Here is a 26009-nt window from a genome sequence, read left to right on the forward strand (position 1 = left end):
GCCCAGACTGTAGTTCTAAAGCTCCCTCCAGGGCTTTCTGCACCCAGAGTTGGCGAGCCCTGCTCCTGACACATAACACAGGGCTTCTTACCTGTGGCTGGTCTTTCCCTGTTGCAACAGGCCACAGTGGTCTTAGGTACACCTCCTTGGGAAGGTTGGCAGGAGCACTTATTCTGCTGAGAGAGGCTTGAGCTGGGCAGACCCCACTGGGCCAAGAGCCTATGGGTGAGGGCGCGTGGGGCCGGCCCTGCCACTCCCAAACCACCTCTGCCCACCTTGCTTCACCTGGGCCCTAGTGACGGCCCATACCTGCCACCTCCCCACGGGCCATGCACCATTAAACCTCCCACTCCCTCCCCTCCACACAGTGGGGAAAAACGAACCAGGAACAGAGACTGTCGCAGAGCGAGACAAGCCAGTATGTAGTGGAGTGGGACAGTGCCCGGGGTCTGACATGAGAACAGGTTGTCTGTGCCTGCCTGGCCCCTTGCACGTGCCTGCAGGAGCTCGGAGCATCCTGAAAGGATCCTCTGGGCCACAGCATCACGGAGTGGGGACAGGACGGCCGTTCAGCCGACTCCTCTGACGGGATGTATGCTGCATTTTCAAACAGTGTACAAGTTAACCGGAAGCAGTCACCAGCTAATAACCACTGTGACTGCGGGTGGGGACGCTTGGTAGGGGGCGAGGGAGGGACTTTGTCTGGGACTCGGGGAGGTTTCCTCTGGTGAGAGTCAGGTTGTCCCCTCCTGCCCTCACTCTCCTCTCTCTCCAAACACAGCCCTGAGCCCCGAGGAGGCTGAGTCGGCCCTGGAAGCAGCCCATTACTTCACCGAGGACAGCTCCTCAGAAGGTGAGCGCTCCCCACCCATGGCCTCAGGGCCTGTGCCCGGCAGCCTTGCTGGGGGCTGTGCGGGTGGCCTGCAGCCCTCCCCGGGTAGGGGTGTGCCCCCCGGAGGAGCTGCAGAACAAGGGCCAGGGCCCCAGGGGTATTCTTACTCCTGTTTCTCTTGTCTCTGCCTTCCTGGACCCTGGCTCCTCCTTCCCTCTGCCTCTGCTCCTCCTCGCTGTCCCTTCCAGCATCTCCTCTGGCCTCCGATCTGGATCTTTTCCTGCCCTGGAAGGTTCAAGGTCAGTGCCTGGGGGGCAAGGGTGCCCCCTTTGCACTCGGCTTCCTCAGGGCCTTGGGTTTCATCTTCTGAACACTCCCCTGCATGGTCAAGAGGCCTGGAAGCTCTTGGTCCCCGAGATGCCTCCTGTGTGGCTAAGCTCTGAGTAGCCAGCTGCAGACCTGGGTGGAGAGCGGCAGCTGCCGTTCTTGTCGTGGGGCAGAAAGTGGTGACCCATGGCATCGTGATGTTGCACAGGTACCAGGGTATCACCTCCCGGCCACGTGGAAAAACTATTCTGTCATCGTGGTCATAGGAAAAACACAAAATACCATTGTTGCAAAACTGTCATTGTGATGACACAGATGAGTGGAAGTAGAAGAGAGTGGTGGAGGCTTTCCTTGGAAACAGTTTTATGTTTCATACAACTTTTTAGTTGAGGAAAACTATGTATGTTGGGTGCCTATTAGAAGTCAGCCCTGTGCTGCATTTGAAGCCCGCAGGAGGCACTGGGCCCAGAGTGGTGGGGTATTCTGGGCCTGGGGTTTGGCAGTCAAGCTGGCAGTGTGTAATGCACCCGGAAAACCGACCAAACGCCACCCTGTCGTCGCTCTCGGGGGATAGGTAATAACACACCGAGAACGGCACACACTCAAAAAGACACTAAAAGATGCTGTCACGGTGCCCAGAGCAGTCCTGCTGACAGTGTCGAAGGCTTACTTGACTGTGAAGCTTGACGACCTTGATTTCAATTATACAAACTAAAAAAACAGATGTATCTTTTGTCATACCTGGAACGTAAGCAAATAGACTTGTCCCAGGCACCTGAGGAGAGACCACGGACTGGGGGTACAGAGCCCTGTTCTCGGCGCTCACCTAACCTCCAGGTAGCGGTCCACTCCCTGATGAAAACCCTGAGCCCAGAGGGCTGCACCCTTCCCTGCCACCACAGAGCTGCCAAGGGCCGTTTGGAGCTGGCACCTGCCTTTCCACCTGAAGTTCCTCCCAGCCACACTCCCTCAGGGAACAGGTCTGGGAGGGCTGGGCAGCCTGTTCTCCCCAAGTTCATGCTGTGTACATATATGTCACTTTAAGAAATACAGCGCTGAGCATAGGACTCAGGAACGTAAAATTCTTCATCAGCTGGCGTGGCAGTTACAGGATGAGTTGGTAACTCAGACTCCACTGAGTTATCAGCAAAAAGTATAGACATTGTTGGTCTCAGAATTTTTGCCTGTAACATGCATCATCGTTCATTTAAGAACTGTGTGGTATGACTCGTATTCTTTGGAAAGAGAAGATGTGAGGGTTCAGTGGCTCTCCGGTTTAATGTAACCAGGTGGAGTGAGCCGGCCCTGTGTGGGGCAGCTGGGCCAGGGCCCAGGACCAGGTTCACTTCCACAGGAAAGCACAGACGAGACCTTAGTGGTTTGGAGTCGTAACAGAAGAACCTTCTTGTTCTTTTTGTTGTCCAGAAGTATTACAGCAGGAGGAGCGAGAGGAAGCTGGAAATGACATCCAAGATAAAAGAAGAGGTATATATACATATATATATAGGTCAACATCTGCTGATGCTGGCAGAGGTCCTAGGGTGGGTGGGATCTGGTTGCCCTGTCACTGCAGAATAGCCCCCGTACTTCATGGCAGATGCATGCCTGATACCAGAGCTCTCCCTGAGGTAAAGGCCCAACCCATCAGCCACCCAGCTGTCACTCACCAGTCCCAGGCCTGAGTTTCCTGTGGCCACGAGCACCCCCAGCCATCACCACCTCCCTCTGGGGGTGCCCTGGCTCCCCATGCCACCCTCTCTCCACCCTCCACGTGATCCCATCACCATCTTGGGGAGGACATAGCAGGGTCATCGTCATCAGCTTAGCTCAAACCTACTTTAGCATAGCTCGGGGTGACCCTTGAGTGCTCTTGCAGGGGTCCCCAGCCTCCAGCATCTAATGCCTGATGATCTGAGCTGCAACTGATGTAATAATAATAGAAATAAAGTGCACAGTGAATGTAATGCACTTGAATCATCCTGAAACCATCCCACCCCCACACCCCCCAGTCTCTAGAAAAATTGTTTTCCACAAATCTGGGGCCTGGTGCTGTGTGTTTTTCCCATCACTACCTCCCCAAATACCAGGGTTTTTTGTAATAAGGTCCAGGTAACTTCAAGCCAGATAATCCTTAAACCTGCTTATCCCCTGCTACCAGCCTCCAGCCCTCTTGTCTCTCATTTGACAGAGAGAGATTAATCTTTTTCTTCCAACTCACAGAGGAGAAGGGAACTAGCCCTCCTGACTACCGGCACTACCTTCGAATGTGGGCCAAGGAGAAAGAGGTTCAAAAGGAGACGATCAAGGATCTTCCCAAGATGAACCAGGTAGGCCCGATCAGAACACCCAAGAGGTGTTTCTGGAAAATTCTGACCAAGTCTGGGTCCTCCCACCCCCCCTGGAATGGAGGAATTCTCCTGCCTCCCTTTAGACCCACCAGTCAGCAGCAGTCAGGGACTGCCTAGAAGGACAGGGGCTGGATGTTCCAGGGCCTTGTCCAGAACACTCCCTTGGTGCTGACTTGCTTTGATTGGCATCCGTGAACCAGAGAAGCGCTGGGCAAGGTCAGCCTCAACAGGCAGAAACTCAGACTGCCGTTCATGAGCTGGCGTCACGGCACTTCTCCCTCCGGCCTGACTCCAAGCCACGCACGCACAAGCCCACTTGCCCCACTGCCCAATAGTCACGTGCGGGTCTCCAGGTCAGGACTGCAGCCTCCAGGGTCTTAACAGGCAGGACCACAGACATCTAACCAAAGGCCGCTGCCAAACTGCAGCCTGATCACGGCCTGTTCTGCCCAGAGGGGCCCCTTGCCATCTGGGTGCTCCTTCATCCACAGGCCTGAAGAATGGGATGCCCTGTGGGAGGTTTCATCCCAGTCTCAGGCCAAAAAGCCTAAATGTGGTTTCAGGATCTGAACTTGACCTCTTCATCCTTCTCAACTAACTCAGGCTGCCTTACCTTGTCATCACTCTCTAAAGAGCTTTGTTAAGGAGAGTTGAAGTGGCTTCTAATTAAAGATCTAAAACGTTCAAACTGATTCTAAAACACAGGGAAGTCCTTGTAGTCAGTAGCTTTGAAAACTTATGATAGACATAGGTCTGTCTCTGCTCACAGAACAGAGACTCCAAATGTCTCTATATGTGCTGAAAGAAAGACAGGTGGAAAAGAAAGGCCTTTCCTCTGCACCTGTGTCCTAATCTGTGAAATGCATGTGTCAAGGCACAGGTATATAAAGATAACTAACAAGACAACACCCTCACACCAGTCAGAATGGCTAGCATTGTGAGTCTGACTGATGGGAGGTAGTCTGACCCATCTTTTATCATCTCCCTGTCCCTTTTGTTTTTCCCCTCAAAAGGAGCAATTCATTGAGCTGTGCAAGACACTTTACAACATGTTCAGCGAAGACCCCATGGAGCAGGACTTGTACCATGCTATCGCCACGGTGGCCAGCCTGTTACTCCGCATCGGGGAGGTGGGGAAGAGGTTTTCTGCATGGCCAGGCAGAAAGTCCAGAGACAGTGCCCCCGATGAGGATGAGCCACCAGCCCCAGACCCCCCTCAAGACCCAGCCTGGGAACTTCAGCCACCAGCTGCAGGGGACCCCCAAGCCAAAGCAGGTGGAGACACCCACCTTGGGAAAACACCACAGGAGAGCCAGGTGGGGGGCGAAGGGGGCGGCGGTGAAGGGCGGGGCTCTCCCTCCCAGCCTCTGTCTGATGACGAAGCCAAAGACGACATGTCCATGTCCTCCTACTCCGTGGTCAGCACCGGCTCCCTGCAGTGTGAGGACCTGGCTGACGACACAGTGCTGGTGGGTGGGGAGGCTCGCAGCCCCGTGGCCACCACCCACGGTGGGGGTGCGGTTGACACAGACTGGTGCATCTCATTCGAGCAGATCCTGGCCTCCATCCTGACAGAGTCTGTGCTGGTGAACTTCTTTGAGAAGAGGGTAGACATTGGACTCAAGATCAAGGACCACAGGAAGGTAGAGAGACAGTTCAGCACCTCCAGTGACCATGAGCAGTCTGTGGTTTCGGGCTGAGGGCTCCAAGGCCGCTCTTCCCTTCTTCCCTTTGTTTTCTTAAGGACACATCCCTCCAGTTCTCCCCAGAAGAATTGAGTTGTAAATGGAAAGAAGGCTGAACAGTCACAGTTGGGGCCAAGGCAGGGGGTGCCCGGCCCCTCATTCTGCCTTGGGCCTCCTGGCCCCTGCAGAGTGTCGGGGGCTCTGTGATCTGCCCTTGCTTGCCCTGCACTGTGGCCAGGCCACACCCTGTCCTCCTCCTCCTCCTCCCCTGCAGCTGTGTGCTCTGGGGGCTTTCCTGCCACTGGGCACCAGGTAGGGAGGTGGTGTGCCTATTGGGCACCAACGTGGTGAGAGCTTCGAGATGCCTTCCAGGAGCCCCAAGCCTGCGTCTGGTTGAGGACACAGGCAGAAAGCATCTACTGCATCAGGGTGGGTTACCTCCTGCAGATGTCCCTCTCAATTCTCTTTCAGCTCGTCATCCTCACCATTAACCTTAAAAACATATCCCTCGGGTCCTGATATGTCTCCTTGTATTCATTTCAGTTGGCTAAAAAGAATCACACTATGCTCAATGCCTTAATAAATCCCTGAAAGAACGAAAAGCCACACCGTGTAGAGAATTAATGTGACCCTCAACCACTGCTGCGACCTCCTGGCTTCTCCCCAGGCAGGTACTGGGCCGAGGCCGTACTCCTGAAGTTCCCAACACTTAGTCTCTCACAGGAAGTGAGGTTTCAAGACCCCAGGCAGGAGGGGGACGCGGAAGCTGCTGACGCAGACTGGGCAGGGCCTGTGCAGAGCTGCACCCACAGAGAAAACCTGCTCTGCAGGGGTCAACAGCCTGGATCTAGGGGTAGGAGACAAGTGCTCAGGCCTGGCTGCAGTAAGCCTTTGGGTTCAGGAAGCGGAGTGTAGGGACATGCGCAACAGGCTAAGCCATGAAGACGCCCTAGCTTTGCAGCAGGAGCTGGTTATCATGTCCATCATTTGCCCCCAACACAGAGTCACCCCTCATTTTTACGAAAAGATAACATCTCTGTGGCTCTTGTTTGGTTTTTTTAATTGAACAGCCTTATTGAGGCAAAACTTACATACCATAAAATTCAGTTGTTTTAAGCTACAATTCAGTGATTTTTAGTAAACAGAGTTGTGCAGCCATCGCCACAATTCAACTTTAGGATATTTCCATCACCCCAGAAAGACCCCTCCTGCCCATGTGCTGCCAGCCCCTGTACCCCCACCTCCCTCCACAGCTCCAGGTTCTAATCTGTTTTATAGCTCTTTAGATTTTATGGATGTTTTTTAAAATAAAAGCCTCCATGATTTTACCTTGTGCACAACTGTTGAGTCACTTTTCAATAAATACAGCAAAACAACATCAAGGAAACATGACAACTTTTCTTTCTTAACAAGTCAGTAATGTAATTTCCTTTCTAGTATTTACACAAGCTGACGACATGCATTGTCATAAATTAATTTCAAAGGATTACTGCCAGAAAGACTGCAATGAAATTATAGTTCTTGGCCATAAGGAAACTAATGATATACATAAGAATTTCATGAAATTGGCAGTTTAAAATCAAATTGAGTATAATCAATTAGATTTAAATAATTTGGAATGTAAATAAATGTTTTATATGCCATGTAGAAGTATAAATCTGAGAGTGTACGAAAGAAAGCAATATAAAAGAGGACAGTAGCCTTTTTATGTGATAAGTGTATAAAAATATACAATATACTTTCATCTGTTAAATCATTTAACCTGGCATGATAGTCAAAATGTTTAATAACAAGAACATGTCCTGCATTAGTGGTGGATTCTTTACCAACTGAGCTATGAGGGAGGTCCAATAACAAGAACAGTAACACTAAACAATATGTGGATAATAAAAATAAAGTTTTAAATATATTTGGATTCTGTAAATAAACTATATTTTAAAACTCCTTACCAAGTGATCTGTTGTACCAAACTATTCACCAAGTCATTCTTTTAATTTCCAAGAAAAAAATATGCATATGAATTTTAAAGGATTACATGTTTGTTGTAATGTACATGTTTGGGAAAAATACAGAACAGTAGAAGAACAACTTTTCCTAGTATTTAAGACCAGTATTCATTACTTTGGTGTTTTTCCCCCTGTATTTATCGTTTTCAAAGTTGAACTCACATCATTTATGAAATTTTTATTCTGCCATTTTCATTAACTACAAAACATTCTTTGTAGCTGCCAGAAACTCTAATCCACAATGATGAGACTTGGAGATAAACAAAAACCACCCAAATGAGAACAGGAACCATTTATCAAGAGGTTGCTATAGAAGAGGAGTCAGCCACCATTACCTATGTTTGGCAGAGACTAGAAGGTAGTCAGAAGAGTGGGAAGGCCTTATGGTGAAAGCAAGGGAGGGCTTCAGGTATGCTCTGATCAGAGGCTGCTGGTGGGGAAGCAGGATGTCTTATGTGTTTGGTCTGGGGAGCATAATGGGCTTCCTCTTGGCTGGTGGGGAAGTCTAGAAAGGTGGGAAACTGGTCGTCATTGACCAAGTCCTGATGCTGTAGAAGCTGTGGTTGGCTGGGGGGTGGAAGGGGGTCCGGTTGACGCACAGGTGGTCATAGGTGGCTCTGGTCACTGTATAGTCAGTCTCAAACATAATTTTTTAAGTTAATTGTTTTTTTCTAATATTGTGCAAAATTTGGAAAATATTAAACATTTTAAATCACTTACGAAAAGTCATTTATAACCCTTGCCCATACACATTATATGTAAACAAATAATGCTTGGTTTTACCTAACTGCTATTGTGTATACTTAGTAACTTCCTTGCTTCCCAACAACACACATGCTAGCATTTTCACTTCAAACTCTGTAATGGACCTGCATAATGGTCCATTTTTTAGAATACTTATTTCCACTTTTTTCCTGTTATACTTTGGTTAACATTCGTGCATAAATAATACATCTGGGTGACTCAGATTATTCTTAGGATAGAGATAAACGCCAGATTGTTTTCCCCTTTTACCAGCATCCTATAAGAAAGATTCCTCTTTAACCACATTCTTGTCACAATTGGGCGTTTTAAATTTTAACAAGATGATTTGTATTGTCAGGCACGTAGGAATGTCTTGGGGGGGATGACGTTAGGGGTCCCGGTGAGGTTGGGACATGAGGGATGCAATCTTTCCTCTCTGCTCTGAACGGGACTTCAGAGCGGAGCTTTCCTGGGACTGCAGGAAGGACTGATTTCGTTTTCAACCGCCGGGCGTTTCCGTTTCCCTCTCGGAGAAGCGTAGGGCTGGTGAGCTGCCTATTTGCGCAGGATTCTCGGTGCTCCGGCTCAAAGGTTAACTCACCACCTCTGATCAGAGGTCCTGCAAATTCCAACCGTGGGCCCAGGGAGTCGGCCGGAGCAGGGAAGAGAGCTCCGGCTCGCTCCTCCCCTACTTGAAGAAGCAGAAGAAATGGGACCAGCAAAGGCCGGACCCCAAGAGCCGGCTGGAGACCCCGCCCCACCAACTTGAACCTTCCCAGGGAGTCCGGCGGAAACCGGCCTGGGCTCAGACAGAGAACCCCAAACAGTGCCTAACTCGCAGCAAAGATATCTGACTCCTGAGGGCGCCCATGATCCCAGCTGACTGCTGACAAACGCTGGACATGCCACCGGCCCAGGCGCGCAGGCGGGCGGGAGCGCCAGCGGCCGCAGCCCAAGGCGCACGCGCGTAGGAGGCGGGGCCGAGGCTGGAGCGGACGCAGCGCGTGAAGGGGCGGGGCCGGGGCGGACCCGGAAGCCGGCGAAAACGCGGAGGCGAGGGGGGCGCAATGGCGCCTCCTCAGCAGGCGCGGGTCCTTCGATGCTGCTGCTGCAGGCTTTTCCAGGCTCACCAGGTGGGGCCTCCCCTCCCCCGAGCGCGGGGATGGCGGGCGGGACGAGGTGGAGCCTTGAGAGGCTCGACCTCTTCCCCACGCGCTGCCCGCAGACTGTGCGGAGTGCGCTTGAGGCCTGAACGAGTGATGGTATCAGTTGTGAGAACTAGGTTTTATTGAGGTCACTTCTCCATACCCGTTGTTGTGGTCTTTGGGGGCATTTTGCTTTTTGGTTGTAAGATTTGTAGAAACCAAGACTTCCCTGGTGGTACAGTGGGTCAGAACCCGCCTGCCAATGCAGGGGAAAGGGGTTTGATTCCTGGTTGGGGAAGATTCTACATGCCTCCAGGCACTTAAGCCCATGTGCAGAAACTTATGGGCCCCATGAGCTACAGCTGTGAGCCCAGGAGCCCTAGAGCCGATGCTGTGCAACAAGAGAAGCTACCGCTATGAAAAACTGCGGCCCCACAGCTAGAGAGTAGCTCCCGCTAGCTGAAACCAGACGAAGAAGACCCGGTGCACGCGTGCCCAGTGGCTTCCGACTCTGCGGCCCCGTGGGCTGTAGCCGGCCAAGCTCCTCTGCTAGGCCTGTCCAGTCGCAAAGATCCTTTTATACCATGTTCTCTCGCTCTCTAGCCCCTGAGAGCTAGTCAGTTACTGCTTGTTCTACCAGAGCTTTTGTTATTTTTTAATTCATTTCTTACTTGCATATGTAGCTGTAGAAAGTACACAATATTTTTATGGTGTTTGAAAGTAGATGCTGAGAAGTAGAATCTTAGGATATACCCACTTAAATTTGTAAGAGATGTTTGTCCTCCCTAGAATCGTTTTAGGTTTTAGGGTTTTAGGTACTTCTCCAAAAGACCTGATGATTTTTGTTTCAATTGTATTTATTTTTATGAATCAACCTAGACATTTTCATGATGTTAAGCATGCTATCTCATTCCATCTCTTTTTTAAAGAGTTTTTATTATTATTTATTAATTTGCTTTTGGCTGCACTGGGTCTTCATTGCCTTGGCTTCTCTTGTTGCAGAGTAGGGTCTGTAGCTGGCAGGCTTCAGTAGTTGCAGAGCGCAGGTCTAGTTGTGCAGAGGCCTAGTTGCTCTGAGGCTTGTGGAATCTTCCCAGACCAGGGGTCAAACCGGTCTCCCCTGCATTGGCAGGCGGATTGTAAACTGCTGGACCACCAGGGAAGTCCTTATTCCACCTGTTAAAGCAGCTTTGGTGCCTCTTGGTAACATTTTCTTTGTTGCCATTATAAATGGACCTTTCTTTTGTTATTCTTCTAATTAATGTTTGCTTATAAACTGTATTAATTTTTGAAGATATATTAATCTTCTACCTAGAGCCTATGATATATATGTTACTGGTTTTAGTTTTTCATTTGATTATCTTGGGTTTTAAAGAAATAAATCATAATATTCATAAATAAGGTTAGTTTTTTTCCCTCCATTTTCATACCTCTTAATTACTTTCTCTTTTCCAATTCTATTGGCTAGCACATCCAAAAAGACAGTAAATAATAGTGCAGATCCTTGACTTGTTCTTGACTTTCATGGGAATGCTCATGGTGATTCTGCATTGGTGAGCTGGAAGTAAGCCATGTTATTATGTTAAGAGAGACCCCATCTAGTCAGATTTATCAAGACTTGAAATGTTACGGAATTTTTTGAGAATCACAGATAGTAGAGACCTAATTTGATTTTGTTTATTAATATATGGATATGCAGTTTCCCAGAACTACTTATTAAATAGGCTCTTCTTTCTTCACCTTTATAATATACTAAATTTTCATACATGTGTTGGTTTGTTTCTAGACTCTATTCTTCTCCATTGATCTCTTTAAATTACTATTTCTGATCCAGTTCCAACTGTTTCAAATAATTATCGTAGCTATATTTCTGAAATTTCATTATAGGTGAAAAAGAGTCTCAAGTGGACATGCAAAGCTTGTGGAAAGAAGCAGTCGTTTTTGCAGGTGAGTCCCAAGAAGCAGGGTGTCTGATACCTGTACTGGAAAGCAGGTAGGACCCAGCCAGGCAGAAGTGTGTTTCTTATAGAATCCAGTGTTCCAGTATTGACTCAGGTTCATTAGATACCTTAGCTCCTAGGGAGCTCCTTCTCCCTAAGATCATCTTCTTTCAGGAAGTAAAGTGGATGGAGCGGGGCCTGGAAGGTGACTTTCCTCTGTTTATTCAGTCATTCGGTATTTACTGAGTACCTCCTATGTGTAGGCATGGGAAACAGTGAAAGGTAAGAAGGTGTCCTTATTGCCTGTACAGATCTGCCCTTGTGAAAGGGGAAGAGAAACTAAAACACACACATATAATTTAAAATTAAACTGAGCACAATGAGAGGAGTGTGCAGGGTCTGTAAGAGTAATCAGCCCTAACTGGGGATGGACAGACAGCTGTTAGAGATCCGAGGGTGTGAGACGGGGCGGGCAGGGTATGAAGGTAGTCAGGCGGTGGAAGAGCCCGCGGACTGAAGGGAGCATGTTGTAAGTGCTCTTGTTAGCCGGATTGTTTCACCCACATTACAGTTTTTTCCCAAGTCCATACTTACTGACCCACCTGATTTCTAATACCACAGTCTTCTCACTGAGCCTTTTGTTCACCTGCTCCAACCCTTGATTCTACCTCTGCAGCCTCATCGCATCATTCTCCTCCTTCAGCTGCAGGGGCTTTTCCTTCTGACCTTGAAACAATCCAGACCTGCTTCCCTCTATGTGCTTGTTGTTGAGGCATCCCCTAGTTAATCTCACTTCCCTGTCAGAAATATATTCAAGTGTGTTTATGTGAGTATTGTCCATCTCAGACTGTAAGTTCCTTGAGAGTAAACGCTTTGCCTCTTTTATTTATATACACTTTTTTAAAAATTGAGGTATAGTTGATTTGCAATATTATGTTAGTTATAGGTATATAGCAAAGTGATTCAGTTATACATATTTTTTTCCTGTTTTTTTCCATTACAAATTATTACAAGAAATTGAATGTAGTTCCCTATGCTATATAATAAATCCTTGTTTATTTTATATGTAGTGGTGTATATCTGTTAATCCCATATTCCTAATTTATTCCTCTCCCCCTCTTTCCCTTTTGGTAAGCATAAGTTTGTTTTCTATGTCTGTGAGTCTGTTTCTGTTTTGTAAGTAAGTTCATTTGTATTATTTTTAGATTCCGCATATAAGTCATATAATATTTGTCTTTGGCTTGCTTCACTCAATATGATACATTCTGGGTCTATCCATGTTGTTGCAAATGGCAATATTTCATTCTTTTTTATGACTGAGCAATATTCCATTATACACACACACAGAGACATAAACACACACTTCACATCTTCTGTATCCATTCATCTGTTGATGGACACATATATACCCTTTTTTCTACATTTTACTGTATACTTTTGGTACCTAGCACAGTGCCTGTGAGATAGTGCTTGTTCAAGGAATGTCTGTTGAATGAATAAATGACCAGCCCCACATTGATGGGCACTTTGGTTGATTTTAGTTTTCATTGTTATGAGTAACTCTGTAGTAAAAGAAAGAAAGAAAGTGTAGTTTGTTCAGTTGTGTCCAACTCTTTGTGACCCCATGGACTGTAGCTCACCACGCCCCTCTGTCCATGGGATTCTCTAGGCAAGAATACTGGAGTGGATTGCCATTCCCTTCTCCAGGAGATCTTCCCGATCCAGGGATTGAACCCGGGTCTCCTACATTGCAGGCAGATTTTTTACAGTCTAAGCCACCAGGGAACTCTGTAGTGAAGCTTCTTAGAAATACCTCTTTCTTTACTGGACCGATTATTTCCTTAGGACAAATTCCTACAAGTTAAATTAGAGGAATTCTTTCAACCAAGGTTCTCTTAGTTGCAGATTATAGGAAAAAGCACTTCAGCAAAATTTAAAATGCACTGGTAAGGTAATGGGATATCTTGTGGGGATCCAGGGGAAGAGCTTTGCCCTTGGCCCTTTGAAGAACCAACCCCAAGAACTGAAAAGCTGCCAGCAACACAAGCATCTTCTTTTCCCTTCGTCCTCCTCCCTTCACTGAGTTTCTCGCTGTGCCTTCCTCTTTCTCTCCCTACCCCTTTCCTTTCTCTCTCTCTCCAGTTCACAGTAACATACTCCGCTCACAGACCACAGAATCTCATTTCAAACCAACTGAAAGAGCTGAGTCCCAGTTATAAACTCCTGGGAGAAATAATCTGGTTGATGTGGTTGACTCAGATGTCCACCTCTGGTCTTGTCAGTTGGGATGGGTAGGAGTGGGGACAGTTAGGTCATCTGTCAGTAAGTGTGGCAGCTGAGGCCTGCCTTGAGATTGGGCCTCAGGTCAGGAGGCTGGCTGATGACTGTACCTGTTTTAGATGTCAGCCTGTACTTCTGAATTCTTGAGGAAGGTCTGCCTTCCTCTCAGCCCCTCCCATGCTTATGCAGTGGTGTATGGCTTAGGACTGACTGGGCCACATAAAAACACACACACCGCGATTGTGGCTTAGCATGATAGAAGTTGTTTCCCTCACTATTTTTAACAGTCCTGGGAGAGTTTGAGATCGGCAGGGCAGCTGTACTTGGTGTGACCATTTGGGGACCCTGGCACCTGTCATCTTGAGGTTCTGCTATTCCCTGAGGCTTGTCTCCTGTTGCCTCAAGCCCCTGAAGGTGCAAGATCAGGAAGAAGCTACCCAGGAAGAATCTGGAAGTGGTTCACATTCCAGTGGGGAGAGCCTAGTCTCATGGCCACACCCGGCTGCCAGAAAGACTGGACAGTGTAGCCTCGTCTGCTCTCAGATGAGAGAATGCGTTTCAGTGTTCAGAGAGCAGCTTCTGTCGTGCAAGAGAGCACACACCCTCCCAGTTATGCCGTACATAAGTTGTCAGTCTTTGGGGAATTTGTTTAATTTTTCAATTTATTTCATTAAAGTATAGTTGAATTACAATGTTGTGTTCACTTCTGCTGTGCAGCAAAGTGATGCAGTTGCAGAAATTGTATGTGTGCACACACACACACACACACATCCTTTTCCTGCTTTCCCTTACGGTTTATCACAGGACATTGAATACCGCTCCCTGTGCCCTACAGTAGAGCACTGTTGTCGGTCCATATTCTATGTATAATAGTGTTCACCTGCTCACCCCAGACTCCCAGTCCATCTCTTCCCCACCCTACTCCCTCTTGGCAATCATAAGTCAGTTATCAGTCTTTTTAAATTTTGCCTTTACTCTCTCTAGTTCGTCTCCTCCCATTCTCATTTGAACTTGCCCCAAAGTGGATTTCACTCCCCACCAGTCTACTAAAATTGCTCATGTCAGAGTCAGCAGTGGTCCCTGTGTTGCTGAAAATAATGGTTGGTTCTCAGTGCTCAAGTGACGTGACTTACTGGTGGCATTTGTCAGTTTGTCACTCCCTCCTCCTCGAAGTCTTGCTTGGACTTCCAGCCACCCTGCCCCTGGTTTTCCTCCTGTCTTCCTGGCTTGCATTCCAATCCTCTTTGCTAGTTTTTTCCCCATCTCCTCATCTTCTACAGTTTAGAGTGCTCTGGAACTCGGTTTTTTGTTTTGTTTTTCACCTCTTCTCTAGCTACAGTCATTCCCTTAGTGGTCTGAGATGAGACAGTCTTACAATTCTCAAGTGTTCTCAGACTAGGCTACACTGTCCAGTCTTTCTGGCAGTCAGATGTGGCCATGAGACTAGTTCTCAGACCCCAGGCCTGCCAGCGAACTTGTGTATGCTTCTAGCCACGTACCTGTCTGCTGGATATCTGACAAGCATCCCAAACCTGTATTCCAAAATGGAAGCCCTCCCCTTTCACCTACCTATTTTTCCCACAGTCATCCCCATCTCTTAACTGCCAAGTCTCTCTCTAGTTGTTTGGGCTAAAAACCTCGAACTCATCCCTGACTCTTCTTTTTCTTTTATACTCTTCATATGATCCATCACATTGTTTGCCCACTTGTTATCACAGTGGACTGAGTTGCCACAGTATTTGCAGCCCCCTCCTGACTGGTCACCTGTTTCAGCCATACAGTCTCAGCAGCACAGCCGAAGGGTCCGATATGTGCAGGATCATGTCAACCTTCCAGGTTGGAGCAATGTATATGTGCCTTCAGACCGGGCCCGGACAGGGCAGGAGACGATGTGAAATGGGTATGTGGGGCCCCTTTTCAAAAGCAGAAAAAAAACGCTATTAAAGGTTCTAAAATATTAAGCTCTTCTTTCATGATCTCCTGACTTTTCCTAATATTTTTATTTACTAATGGTTTAAATATTAATTTCTATTTATTAATTTATTTGACTGCTCCAGGTCTTAGTTGCAGCATGCAGGATCTTTTCGTTGAAGCATGTGGGATCCAGTTCCCCCACCAGGGATAGAACTCAGGCCCCTGCATTGGAAGCTCGGAGCCTTAGCCACTGGACCACTAGGAAAGTCCCTGTTTACTGTTTTTTTAATTTACTATATAATTTATTCCTGTGTAAAGAAAAACTGTTAGTTTTAACCAACATTTTAACATGTTAAAAGCTAACATTTAAATAGTGCAACACCATTTAGACTGTGCAACACTGGTTTTAAATGCTAAGAACATGTAGTATGTATGTGGAACATACACAGAATAATATAAGAGCATTAGTACACATGTAGAATGATCAAAATTGCACACTTTTTATTTTGTAGCTCATATATGCCTACATATTTTATTCTTAAGAGTGGAGATGTTGCACAAAATTAACTCAACTATTTTTACTTCACTGCTTGACACCCACACATCCTACCTACACTCTCAGCCTTCCGCTCGCTGATGCGTAAGGGAGTACCGAGAAGAAAAGGAGCTGTGGGTTGTGCTTCTGTCCCTGTTTTCTGTGGTGTTTTCAGCACAGGCTGAAAGCATTCTGTCAATACTTTTTAAACTTCATACCTGTATTTGTTTTCCAGGGAGGTAATAGGAGTAAGAAAAGATACGATAGGTTTACTTGGTTGGTGATACTTTTGGTAGAATACCCTTGCCTTCTTTCTGCAACTGAAGCAGGTTCTGGTTCCCCTGGAAGCCCTGGCCCCTCAGGCTACGGGCGCCCCTCACGTACTTGGGCACAGACAGCGCACGCTGCCTGAACCTGGAGTCTCACTGGACTTTCACACCCTGTGAGTTCACTGGAACTTTGTGCTTCTGGGGCATCGGGCAATCTCTGTGCAAACAGAGTGGCAAGGAACAGTGGACACATTTGCTAGTCACGACTTAAAAACATGTTTTCTCATCAGACTTCACTTACACAACACAGGTTCAAAGATGAGATTATTAAGAATTTCAGTAAAGAGAGCAGAGCAGATCTCATGCCCATAAGGCTGACTTTTCCTGTAACGGGGCCTGCACTCTCAAACTTCATCTCCTACCCTCTCTGCCCTAGATCATTCAACTCCAGCCACTTGGCCTCTTTGCTATTTCTCCAAAATGCCAGGCTCAAGGTGTTTGCACTCCTTTCCGTTTCATTGCTTCTGCTCTCTACATGGTTTGTTCCCGCTTGTCTTCCTGTTTTGTGCTCAGATGTTACCCTCCCAGTGATCCACCCCTTGACCTCTTGAACACCTCGTATAAAATTACCAGAGAGTGTCTCCTCTCTGCCCCACCCCCACTGCATTGCCTTGCTTTCCTGTGTAGCACTTCTCACCATCTGATGGCCGTATAGGTGTCTTATGTGCTTATTGTCTGTCTCTTACACTACAGAGCTCCGTGATGGCAGTGATGTTTATGCACTCTTGTATTGTCCTTCCCTAGTTCAGGTCCTGGCACATAATAGGTGCTTAATAAATATTTATTGAACAAATGAGTGAGTACTAAGTGAAAAATAAGTATCACATCTGTTTTATATTGTTTTGATTATGAGTGAGGGTTAAGTATCATTTCATGTTTATTGGCAATTTGCATTACTTCTCTTTTGAATTCCTTATGTTTATTAACCAATTTGTTTGGGGTTTGGGTTGAGTTTGACTTTGATATGTAAAATTAAGGGTGATAGTGGGCAGCCAGGTTGACTGAAATTAGTCCCTGAGACTGTTAGTTTGTAAATCACTGCAGAAACGGCAATCATTGTTTGAGTTCCTGAGTGGTGCTTTAGGCCTTGCAGAGTACATTTTTAGCCTCCCTGAGTTGTGTCTCTAATGGCTCTGTTTCTCAGCATTCTGTCAATACTTTTTAAACTTCATATCTGTGTTTGTTTCTCAGGCTTACGGTGAGGGCTCTGGTGCTGACTGTAGACGCCATGTCCAAAAATTAAACCTGCTGCAGGGACAGATTTCAGAGCTGTCACTCAGGTATGATAGTTTGAGAGAGGCCTGGTTATCTTGCCCTGTTTTCATCTTGAGTGGATGGTGGGAGTATATGATGCAGAAATCCCTTAGATTTCCATGTCTAACAATGTGGCAATTAGATACTGAATAATCTTCCCACTGAAGTTAATTTTAAAATGCCAGCCATGATATTTTAAAGGCACTGACAAGATGACAAGAAGGTAAGTAGCCATCAGAGATCAAAAACGAAGCAAAAGCCAAAATCCAGAGAATAAGCTGGGCTGCTGGGCGTTTGAAACCTGTTGCCCTGCAGCTTCCATGTAGCTGGGAAGGAGGCAAGAGACAAAGACAAAGTCTGTTCAATGTGGGAAGGTCAGTCGGAGACCACCACATAAAGCTGAGCCCCCAAAGGGCTACACTCTTGGTGTACAAATGAACTAGAAATGCACCCCTCCGAGGTAGGTTGACCCATCCTGTCTTGCCCTTGGCACTGGCTAAAGAGGGGAAACACTGCTCCAGGATCTTGTAAGCACAAGGAAGCTCTCATGACTTTTCAGCCTTTTACAGATGCTGTGTGAAAAGTCTCAAGCTGAGGACTTATTTTGTTTTATTGACTGTGCAGGGTCCCCATTGCCTCACAGGCACTTCTCTAGCGGCAGCGACCAGGGGCTGCTCTCTATAATGGTGGCGTGTGGGCTTGTCGTTGGGCTGATGCTCCTGTTGCAGGGCGTGGAATCCAGGATGCCTCGGCCGTAGTAGTTCCAAGCTCCGGAACACAGACTCGGTGTGGCAGACAGGCTTAGTTGCTCCGTGACACGGGGGATCTTCCCCGACCAGGGCTCAAACCCATGTCTCCTGCATTGGCAGGCAGATTCTTTATCACTGAGCCACCAGGGAAGCCCTTCAAACTTATTTTTAAATTGTCCCAGGAAGCAGAGATAAATGTTGCTCCGTTTTGGAGCAATACATCTTCAACCCAGGCATCAAAGGATATATAAAATTCCAAGTGACATATACCCAAAGTTAAAGATGATTTAACTTACTTAAGGAAGCATGTCGCCATGAGCAAAAGACAGCAGAAATGACAGAGAAGTCAGATCCAAAAAGAGTTCAGAATACATAATATTGTATGGTTAATATATTTAATGAAATTAAGTGAGGATGGTTGATACAGGAAGAGCAAGAGACTTAAAAAAAAAACAACCCAAACTTTTGTAGAGACGAGAAGTTTAGTCATTGAAGTTAAAAGTGCAGTGGCTTCCCTGTTGGTGCAGTGGTTAAGACTTGGCCTTGCAGCACCAGGACCCTCGTTTAGCCCCTGGCCCTGGAAGACCCCGCATGTCGTGGAGCAGTTGGGCCTGCGCTCTGGAGCCCGCAGGTGGCAGCTCGGGACGCCCACGCGCCTGGGGCCCCTGCTCTGCAACAGGAGAGGCCGCCAGAGGCGAAGCCCGGCCCCGCGATGAGAGAGCCCCGCTCACCACAAGCGGAGAAAGCGGAGCGTAGCAGCAAAGACCCGGCACAGCCGAAATAGGAGTCAATAAATAAATCTTTTTCAAAAACTGTTTAGTGGACTGTTAAGCAGATTAAGTGCAACTAAAGACAATTGGTGACGTGGAAGATAAATCTGAAGAAATTATTCACATTCTCAATGTGAAGAAGACAAAAAGGTGGAAAATATAAAAGTTCAGAGACATGAAAGATACAGAGATGAGTTCCAGCAGGAGATAATAAAAAGAATGGGAAAAGGCAATACTTGCAGAGAAATGAACAGAACATTTTCCAGAATCAAAGGGCTTACAATCTTAGATTCAGGAAACGTGTCTAATCCCAAACTGGATAAAAACATTGTTGTCTGTAGCAGATCCTAATGAACTTATCCAAAAGCTACTAGAACTAATAATTTAGCAAAATCACAAGGATACATGGTCAACATACAAAACAAAAATATAAATTTTATTTTCATATAAATGCAGTGAATAGTTGGAAAACAGTTTCAAAAATCAAATACCATTTATGATACCATGAAAAAATAGGATACTTAGGGATAAATATAACCCAAAAATGTGCAAAATATTTTCAGTAAAAATTACACAACTTTGCTGAGAGAAATTTAAAAAAGATCTAAACAATGAAATATGTTCATGGATTAAAACACTTAGTATTGTCATGATGTCAGTTCATCCTAAATTGATCTGTAGTGTCATCTTAAGCCCAGTCAAAATTCCAGCAGTTTTTTTTTTTATGAAATTGACAAACTGATGCTAAAATTTATATAGAAATGCAATTGCCAAATCGATTTTGATAAAGAACAAAACTAGAGGACTTCTATAGCCTGATTTCAAGATTTACTGTAACACTACAGCAATCAAGACAGTGTGATTTTGAATATACATTTTGTGGTATTTTCATACAGTAGAGTACTACTCAGCAACAAAAATGACATGGGCAAACCTCAGAAACGTTGCTAAGTGAAAGATGTCAGACAGAAAGACCAGATGCTGTAAGGATGAGTAGTTTTCACCTACAGAGACAGATAAGGGAATTTTAAGGTGATGAAAATTTTCTAAATCTTGCTAATTATATATTTTCTATATCTTGATTGGAGTAATAGTTTCAAAAATATAATACCAAGCTCATCTAATGTACCAACACTTAATTTGGTACATTTTAGGGTAGGTTAATTATAAATTATACCTCAGTAAGTTAATTTTAAAAGATAAAATCCACCCTTTGACACCACAGCATAATGAAATTACAGAACATGGAAAACAAAGGGAAGAACTAAAATGTAGCTGGAGAAAAGAGAGATCACCTACTGAGAAATAGTAGATGTGCAGTTCTCAGGGTAACAGAAGTGAGAAGACAGACCATACCTTCATATTGCAGAGAAAGGTTCTGTTGCTGATGGAGTTGAGTTCCCAAGTCATAGTATGCTGGGCAGAGTTCTGGTCAGTAGCAGCAGGGCACTGCTCAGCTGGACACTGGGGTATCCAGTGTAGGCATTTCACATGCGTGATCTCATTTCATCTTCCTCGTCATCCCATGAGGATCATTGGCTTTGGTTTACAAATGAAGAAACTGACATGGAGGTGCCCACATTTGGTGGACTTGGGTTTCCATTGTAGGTCAGTAGAGAGAGTTCCAGTGTGATCGTGTGATATAGCACCTGTCAGACATGGGTGGTTGTGGCTTCGGTGCTAGCCTTCAGCCCTTGAACAATGCGTGTTTTAATTAGCCATCCAGGCTGATTCATATCAATGTATGACAAAAAAAAAATAAAAAATAAATAAATAATAAATAAATAAAAAATAAATAATTAGCCGTCCGGCTCCACTCGAGGCTGCAGAGGCTCCGGCTCCTCACTGTGTTCTCTGTGTGATGAAAAACCCCTGCTATCCATGGGAGGCTGGGTGAAGACACATCTAACTGAGGAAAATGCCTTGTCTCGTAGCGGTTGAGATATAACACTCCTGTGACCCTGTGCAATGGGGACATCGCCACTGCTGATGGGAGGGACTGTCAGAGTTCAGCTGAATTAGTCTCTGTATTCAGGCCCTGAGCAGGGCAGGTGCACATGTGTTGTCTCACTTATCTTCACAGTCCCCTTGCATTATTATCCCCATTTGTAAATTAGGAAACTGGGATACAGTGATGTACCCAGAGCCACACAGTCTATGACAGCCAGTCTTTGGCAAAGCCATGATGCCAACTCTGGTCTGAGTGAAGAGCACCCCTTCTGCCCTGTGTCACTTTTCCTGTTGCTCCAAGGGACAGATGGTCCCTCTGCCTTCTGAACTGCTGGAAGATGTCCAAACATCGAAACAACAGAGAAAATTTCAGTCAATAAGTTCCCCTAAGCAGGCTTTGATAGCCATTGTTAAGTCTGTGCAGCCTACTGTTCCCATCTTCACTGTCCTTCATCTTCCTGGTCATTTTACAAAGAACAGTTGTACAATCTTTCCCTAAGGTCTCTGGGAGAATCTGTAAGTGCCAATGAGGAAGAAAACGTGGATCCTTGGCAGGCTGCCCGTGCAAGTCCACAGGTAAGCCAGCAGCACCATCGCAGCCCAGCTACCGGAGCCAGCTGTCACAAAGAGGTTCTGTTTGTTCATTCATTCATCGTTTGTTCTGTCAACAGATGTTGATGTCACTAACTGATGAAAACTTGACTTAAAGCTGCAGGGAATACAAAAATGAATAAACCTTTCCCTTTTATAAGTGTGTAGACAGCCATGTAAACAAATATTTGCAATACTATGAAAAGGTATTTTCTTCTGGCTGCTTGGCAAATTCTTCTGAACTTAACTTGAACTTCACCTCCTTGTCCTCTTCCCCCTGTTCTGAAACACCCTAGGCGGGGAAAGGATGCTGTTGTAAAGTGCCTGGGTTTCCATGTTCCCTTTCTCTGGATGAAGCCATGCAACAGGCTCCCGTTCTGTTGTTCTGTCCCGAGGCCTCAAAGTAGGTGCTCAGTGTTGGGTGGGCTGTGTGTCAGAGCTCCAGTGACTGAGCAGATGACACCATTGGGACATCCAAGATGCCATGGATACGAGAACACGGTCCTGCCAGGGACAGGGGAGACAACTGTTTGACAGGCTCCCTGGAGGATCTCCACCTTTGATCACAAAATCATGCTGACAGCGTCTGCACTCCAGGTTCTCTTCATATTTTTATTATAAATAGGGAGGTACTCTTCAGCACACCACTTTAACACATCAGCTCTTGCATGTTTTTGAGTCTATACTTTCAGTTTCTTTACTTACAGACTTAATTTTTCATCATTGCTTCCGTAAGAAATACTTGTTTGCACCATCCTGGAATTTTCACTTGTATCTTTTATGTTGCTATATAGCTTTCAACTATTTACATTTTTAAAAAGTATCTACAGAATATAGTGGATTTGCCAATATTTATTCCCTTCTTATTGGGCATTTACCAAACTTCTGCTCTTATAAATACTTGCTACTATTGGTAACACTTTAATGAGCATCTTTATGCCTTCATCCTCATTTGAAACTATTGGACCGGGGAGTGTGGACATTTGCAAAGGTCTTGGTAAGTTGTGGTTTGAAGCTTTCCCCAGGTGTGTGCCAGTGTGCTCTGTTCAGGACCTCTCTCTCCCATTACCTGCCAGTCAAATTCCTTTCCTGGTGGTGGTGTAGGCATGGGTCCTGAGCCCCTTGGGCCTCAGCGTTGCACTGGGGGATTTTCGGTAAAGGTGCCTACTTTTGAGAATAAATTTACTTCCCAATTCTGTAGGAAAAACTCCAGCCCTCAAAGAACCGCTGGCTGAAGTATCTGGAAAGGGACTCCGAAGAACTGGGGCTGAAAGAAGGAGGAGTGTGTTTCAACAGACAGCCTTCATCCGAGAGAGAAAAGCCAGACCCTCTGTCCAGCACAGGCCTGCCTCGGAAAAGGTGCCAAGCCCATCACCACGTAGCCTCATCCACCCCCACCTAACTGCCCCGTGGTTTGGGGCAGACCGGCAGCTGCCATGGTTGGCAGGGAGCCTGAGGGCTGTGAGCCAGCAGACACCGTCAGCACAGGCCCCTGGCCAGGCACCAGGCTCAGAGGTGGGGGCTGAGCAAGATGCCTGCAGAGGCGCCTCTTGGGATTTCACTTGATTCAGAACATCTAGACTGCGCTGACCTCAGGGAGGAACTCGAGGTTGACAAAGTGAAGTGTGGCCAGGGAAGCCAATGGGCCTGGGAGATTTTAGCTGAGAGCAGGAAAGACCTGACTGTCACAGGTCTCCTCTCTCAGCTTAACCTGCATTTCAGTGAGTTTGCTGAGAGACTGCCTCATCTAGATGTAGGTTGGCTCTTCCAGGGCGGATGCTTTGGGGAGGTAGATTCCAGTTCAAAATAAGAACTTTCTAGCAACTACAAGCTATGGAGCAGAGAAATGGACTGACTTGGATGTCATTGGGCAACCTGTTGTTGGCAGTAGGGCAGAAGCTGAGCAGCCATCTGGGAAGCTGTAAGGGATGGCAAGGTGCTAGGTGTCAGAGCAGGTGACCACCAAGTCAGGATCAGACCACTGCTCAGTGGTAGGACTAGGTTGTGTTTTGTAAAAACTTTATTGAAGTATAGATGCTTTATAATGTTGCATTAGTTTCAGGTTTACAAAGTGATTTGGTTATATATATAATAGTAGGAATACATATGTGTGTGCATATATGTATTCTTTTTGAAATTCTTTTCCATTATAGATTATTACAAGGAGGACTGGATCATTTTTTTACATTGTTAAGATTTTTTTTTAATATGGACCATTTTAAAAATCTTTGTTGAATTTGTTACAACATTGCTTCTGTTTTATGTTTTGGTTTTTTGGCCAGGAGGCATGTGTGATCTCCTTGACCAGGGAGATACCCTTGCATTGGAATGCAAAATCTTTACCACTGGACCAGGACTAGTTTTCCCAGGACTAGATTCTTGACAGCACTTTCTCTGCCAGGAAATGGAACCAGAGCACAGTCCAGCCTCCATGCGGCCCTGATGTCCAGGACTCCAGAAACTGTGAGGTCACCTTGAAGTCCTTGAAGGTCAGTGTCCCATGGCCATTGAGCACACGCTGGATTTTTTAATTGTGTTTTGGACTATTGAAAGACTTATACCCTCCCCCCCACCACCGTCCCCAAAGTCCAGCTTCCCATGTGTCTTGTTATGTCTTAAGCCAACTCCTTTCTCTGGCCTGCACTGTTTCCCTGCTGTTACTCATGTTAACTGGGTCAGAAGGGCAACTTCATGCCTTGGAGACAAGCGAGGTTGACCAGTAGGACTCTTCTGCATCAGGCCCATCCTCTTCATTCTACATGGAGTGCCAGGTCTTCGCCAGACTGTTCAACTTGGGACCTGCCCTGGATTTCTGAGGAACTGTCACCTTCATTTACCCAGGTGGGTTCTTGTGAATTTGGGGCACTCTCTTCACCTAGGACCTGCTCTTGTTAGTGATGCTTCAAACCTAGCAGACCCCACCATACTTCCCAGGCCACAGAATGAGGGTTTTGCTTTATGCTGTCATAGGAGCCACAGGCATCCAGACAGAGGAACTCTGCCAGGCATATGTCACTGCTGCACAACATAGGCCAGGGTTGACCTGACCAGCTTCAGACAGTAGGGGAGAGCACCCATTCAAAGCCAAAAGGCAGAGATCAAACTTGGTGTTGCTACTAACTAGCTCTGTGACCCCCAGGTAAGGGTATAGCCCTGAATCTTCAAATTATACAATACTGAGTGTGACAGTTACTGATGTACCAGTTCCTGGGCTAAACATTTTAACTGCATTGTCTAATGCTCACCACAAGCCTGTTTCGTTTTGAAGGTGACGAATCAAGGCTGGCACAGGTCCAAAGAGGTCACAGCAAGTCAGCCCCAGAGCTGGCAGTCTCTGATTGCTACCAGTTACCCAGAGCCTCTTCCGTGCTACCTGGGGGTGGTGCTGCAGGGTCCCTCCTATCATTGCTTTCACATTCCTTTCTAGGTAGTGACACTCAGTCTTCAGTGGACCCTTATTCCTGAGGGAGAAGGGAGAAGCCAGGCCCCAGCAACACCGTTACATCCCGTATCTACAGCTTTAAAACCCTTGACATGGCTATAGAGAGACCTTTCCCCCTGTCTGGCGATGAGCACGTGGTGTTTCTGGACGGTTTTAGGGTCCTTCCTGCTCGCGCCCCAGGCACTCCCTCATCTGATTCTAAGGTCCCATGAGATAGATCCACTGATCACATGAGAACATCTTGCTCTTTTGGAAAGCCTGGTCATGGAATTTGGAGTGAGAGAGGGCATTTATTTCCTGTGCTTTAATCTCAAAATCAAGGCATATCCCTAGCCTGCCATCCTACAGGATAGTAGACAACATGGAACAGAAATTGTCAGTGCCCAGAGGTACCGTCCAAGATTAGCACGGGCCCAGGACCCACTCCTCCCTGTCCCTTGAGTCTGCTAGGCACTTGTTCCTCTGAAGGGAGAACGTGCCGTCGCCTTGTGTTCCCACTGCAGGACCATGCTGGCCTGGCAGGGAAGGGCAGAGGGAGCAGTCGTGAGGACCAGGACACCGTGGAGCTTGTTCCCCAGGGGGAACCACCGTGCCCTGCCCAGCAGGTCAGGACCGTGTCTAAGTGGGAACAATGTCTTATGCCACTTGGAAACAGCTCACATTTGGACACAGAGCCCCTTACCCCTCTCCAGAGAGGCCTCTGGCCAATCCAGGCAGCACAGGCTGAGCAGGGGACCCCCAGGGCCCAGACTCCCAGGGAAGAAGGCCTCTGCAGGATCCCCGGTGCACGCCAGTCTCCTCAGACCACACACACTCCCATGCCTGGGCCCAAGAGGCTCTGTGGGAGGATCCCTGAGCGGTCACAGGGTGCAGGCCCTTGGGCAGAGGGTGCGCCCTTGGTCAAAGGGGTGCAGGCACGTTCTTCACTCGTGCGTCTATGTGACCTTTTTAAAACTGGAGAGGACTTCGATGATGATCTGTAAGTTGAAACTAGTATGTTACTCTTGTAGACATATTTGTTACATGAACCCTTCACTTCACTGTGACCTCTGCCACTGAAAACAGGGTTCCCCAAGTTGCTTTCAAATAGTAGGACTAAGGATGACTTATGGGAACTACAAGAAGCGACAATAAATATGACCATCAAACAGATTGCCTCTTGTACCAT

The 26009-nt window shown here is 46.7% G+C and overlaps 2 protein-coding genes across 9 annotated transcripts in view; both read left to right on the plus strand.

Annotated features, from left to right (window-relative positions):
• TBC1D9B (TBC1 domain family member 9B) overlaps positions 1 to 6532 on the plus strand; it is a 41117-nt gene extending 34585 nt beyond the window's left edge. For 2 of the 7 annotated variants that reach the window (XM_043910682.1, XM_043910685.1), the window contains 5 exons: positions 782 to 853; positions 1081 to 1131; positions 2585 to 2644; positions 3380 to 3486; positions 4521 to 6532. In XM_043910682.1, coding sequence (XP_043766617.1) covers positions 782 to 853; positions 1081 to 1131; positions 2585 to 2644; positions 3380 to 3486; positions 4521 to 5207 — 977 coding nt within the window. In that variant the 3' untranslated portion in view covers positions 5208 to 6532. The remainder of the gene's footprint in view (positions 1 to 781; positions 854 to 1080; positions 1132 to 2584; positions 2645 to 3379; positions 3487 to 4520) is intronic. The other 5 variants (XM_043910686.1, XM_043910689.1, XM_043910683.1 and 2 more) reach the window with 5 other exon arrangements.
• Positions 6533 to 8806: 2274 nt separating this feature from the next.
• On the plus strand, positions 8807 to 25993 carry LOC122699133 (MRN complex interacting protein). 2 transcript variants are annotated; one of them, XM_043910695.1, is made up of 8 exons: positions 8807 to 9075; positions 10975 to 11034; positions 17277 to 17365; positions 21309 to 21384; positions 22601 to 22758; positions 23801 to 23888; positions 24079 to 24240; positions 25345 to 25993. In XM_043910695.1, exons 1-8 carry the CDS (start codon positions 9010 to 9012, stop codon positions 25822 to 25824), a joined length of 1179 nt encoding a protein of 392 aa, XP_043766630.1. In that variant the 5' UTR covers positions 8807 to 9009; the 3' UTR covers positions 25825 to 25993. The 2 variants fall into 2 exon arrangements, with proteins under 2 accessions (XP_043766630.1, XP_043766631.1); XM_043910696.1 differs by having other exon boundaries at positions 8932 to 9075; positions 24139 to 24240.
• The last annotated feature ends 16 nt before the right edge of the window (positions 25994 to 26009 follow it).

The sequence above is a fragment of the Cervus elaphus genome, chromosome 9, assembly GCF_910594005.1.
Source record: "Cervus elaphus chromosome 9, mCerEla1.1, whole genome shotgun sequence".
In the NCBI taxonomy this organism is placed as follows: Eukaryota; Metazoa; Chordata; class Mammalia; order Artiodactyla; family Cervidae; genus Cervus; species Cervus elaphus.

What these genes read in the sequence shown, in the direction of transcription:
- LOC122699133 (XM_043910695.1), top strand. Translation starts at nt 9,010, where the DNA reads ATGGCGCCTCCTCAGCAGGCGCGGGTCCTTCGATGCTGCTGCTGCAGG. An exon ending in AGAAGCAGTCGTTTTTGCAG is followed by an intron (nt 11,035 to 17,276) that starts GTGAGTCCCAAG and finishes TTTGTTTCTCAG; the next exon opens with GCTTACGGTGAGGGCTCTGG. An exon ending in ATTTCAGAGCTGTCACTCAG is followed by an intron (nt 17,366 to 21,308) that starts GTATGATAGTTT and finishes TCTTTCCCTAAG; the next exon opens with GTCTCTGGGAGAATCTGTAA.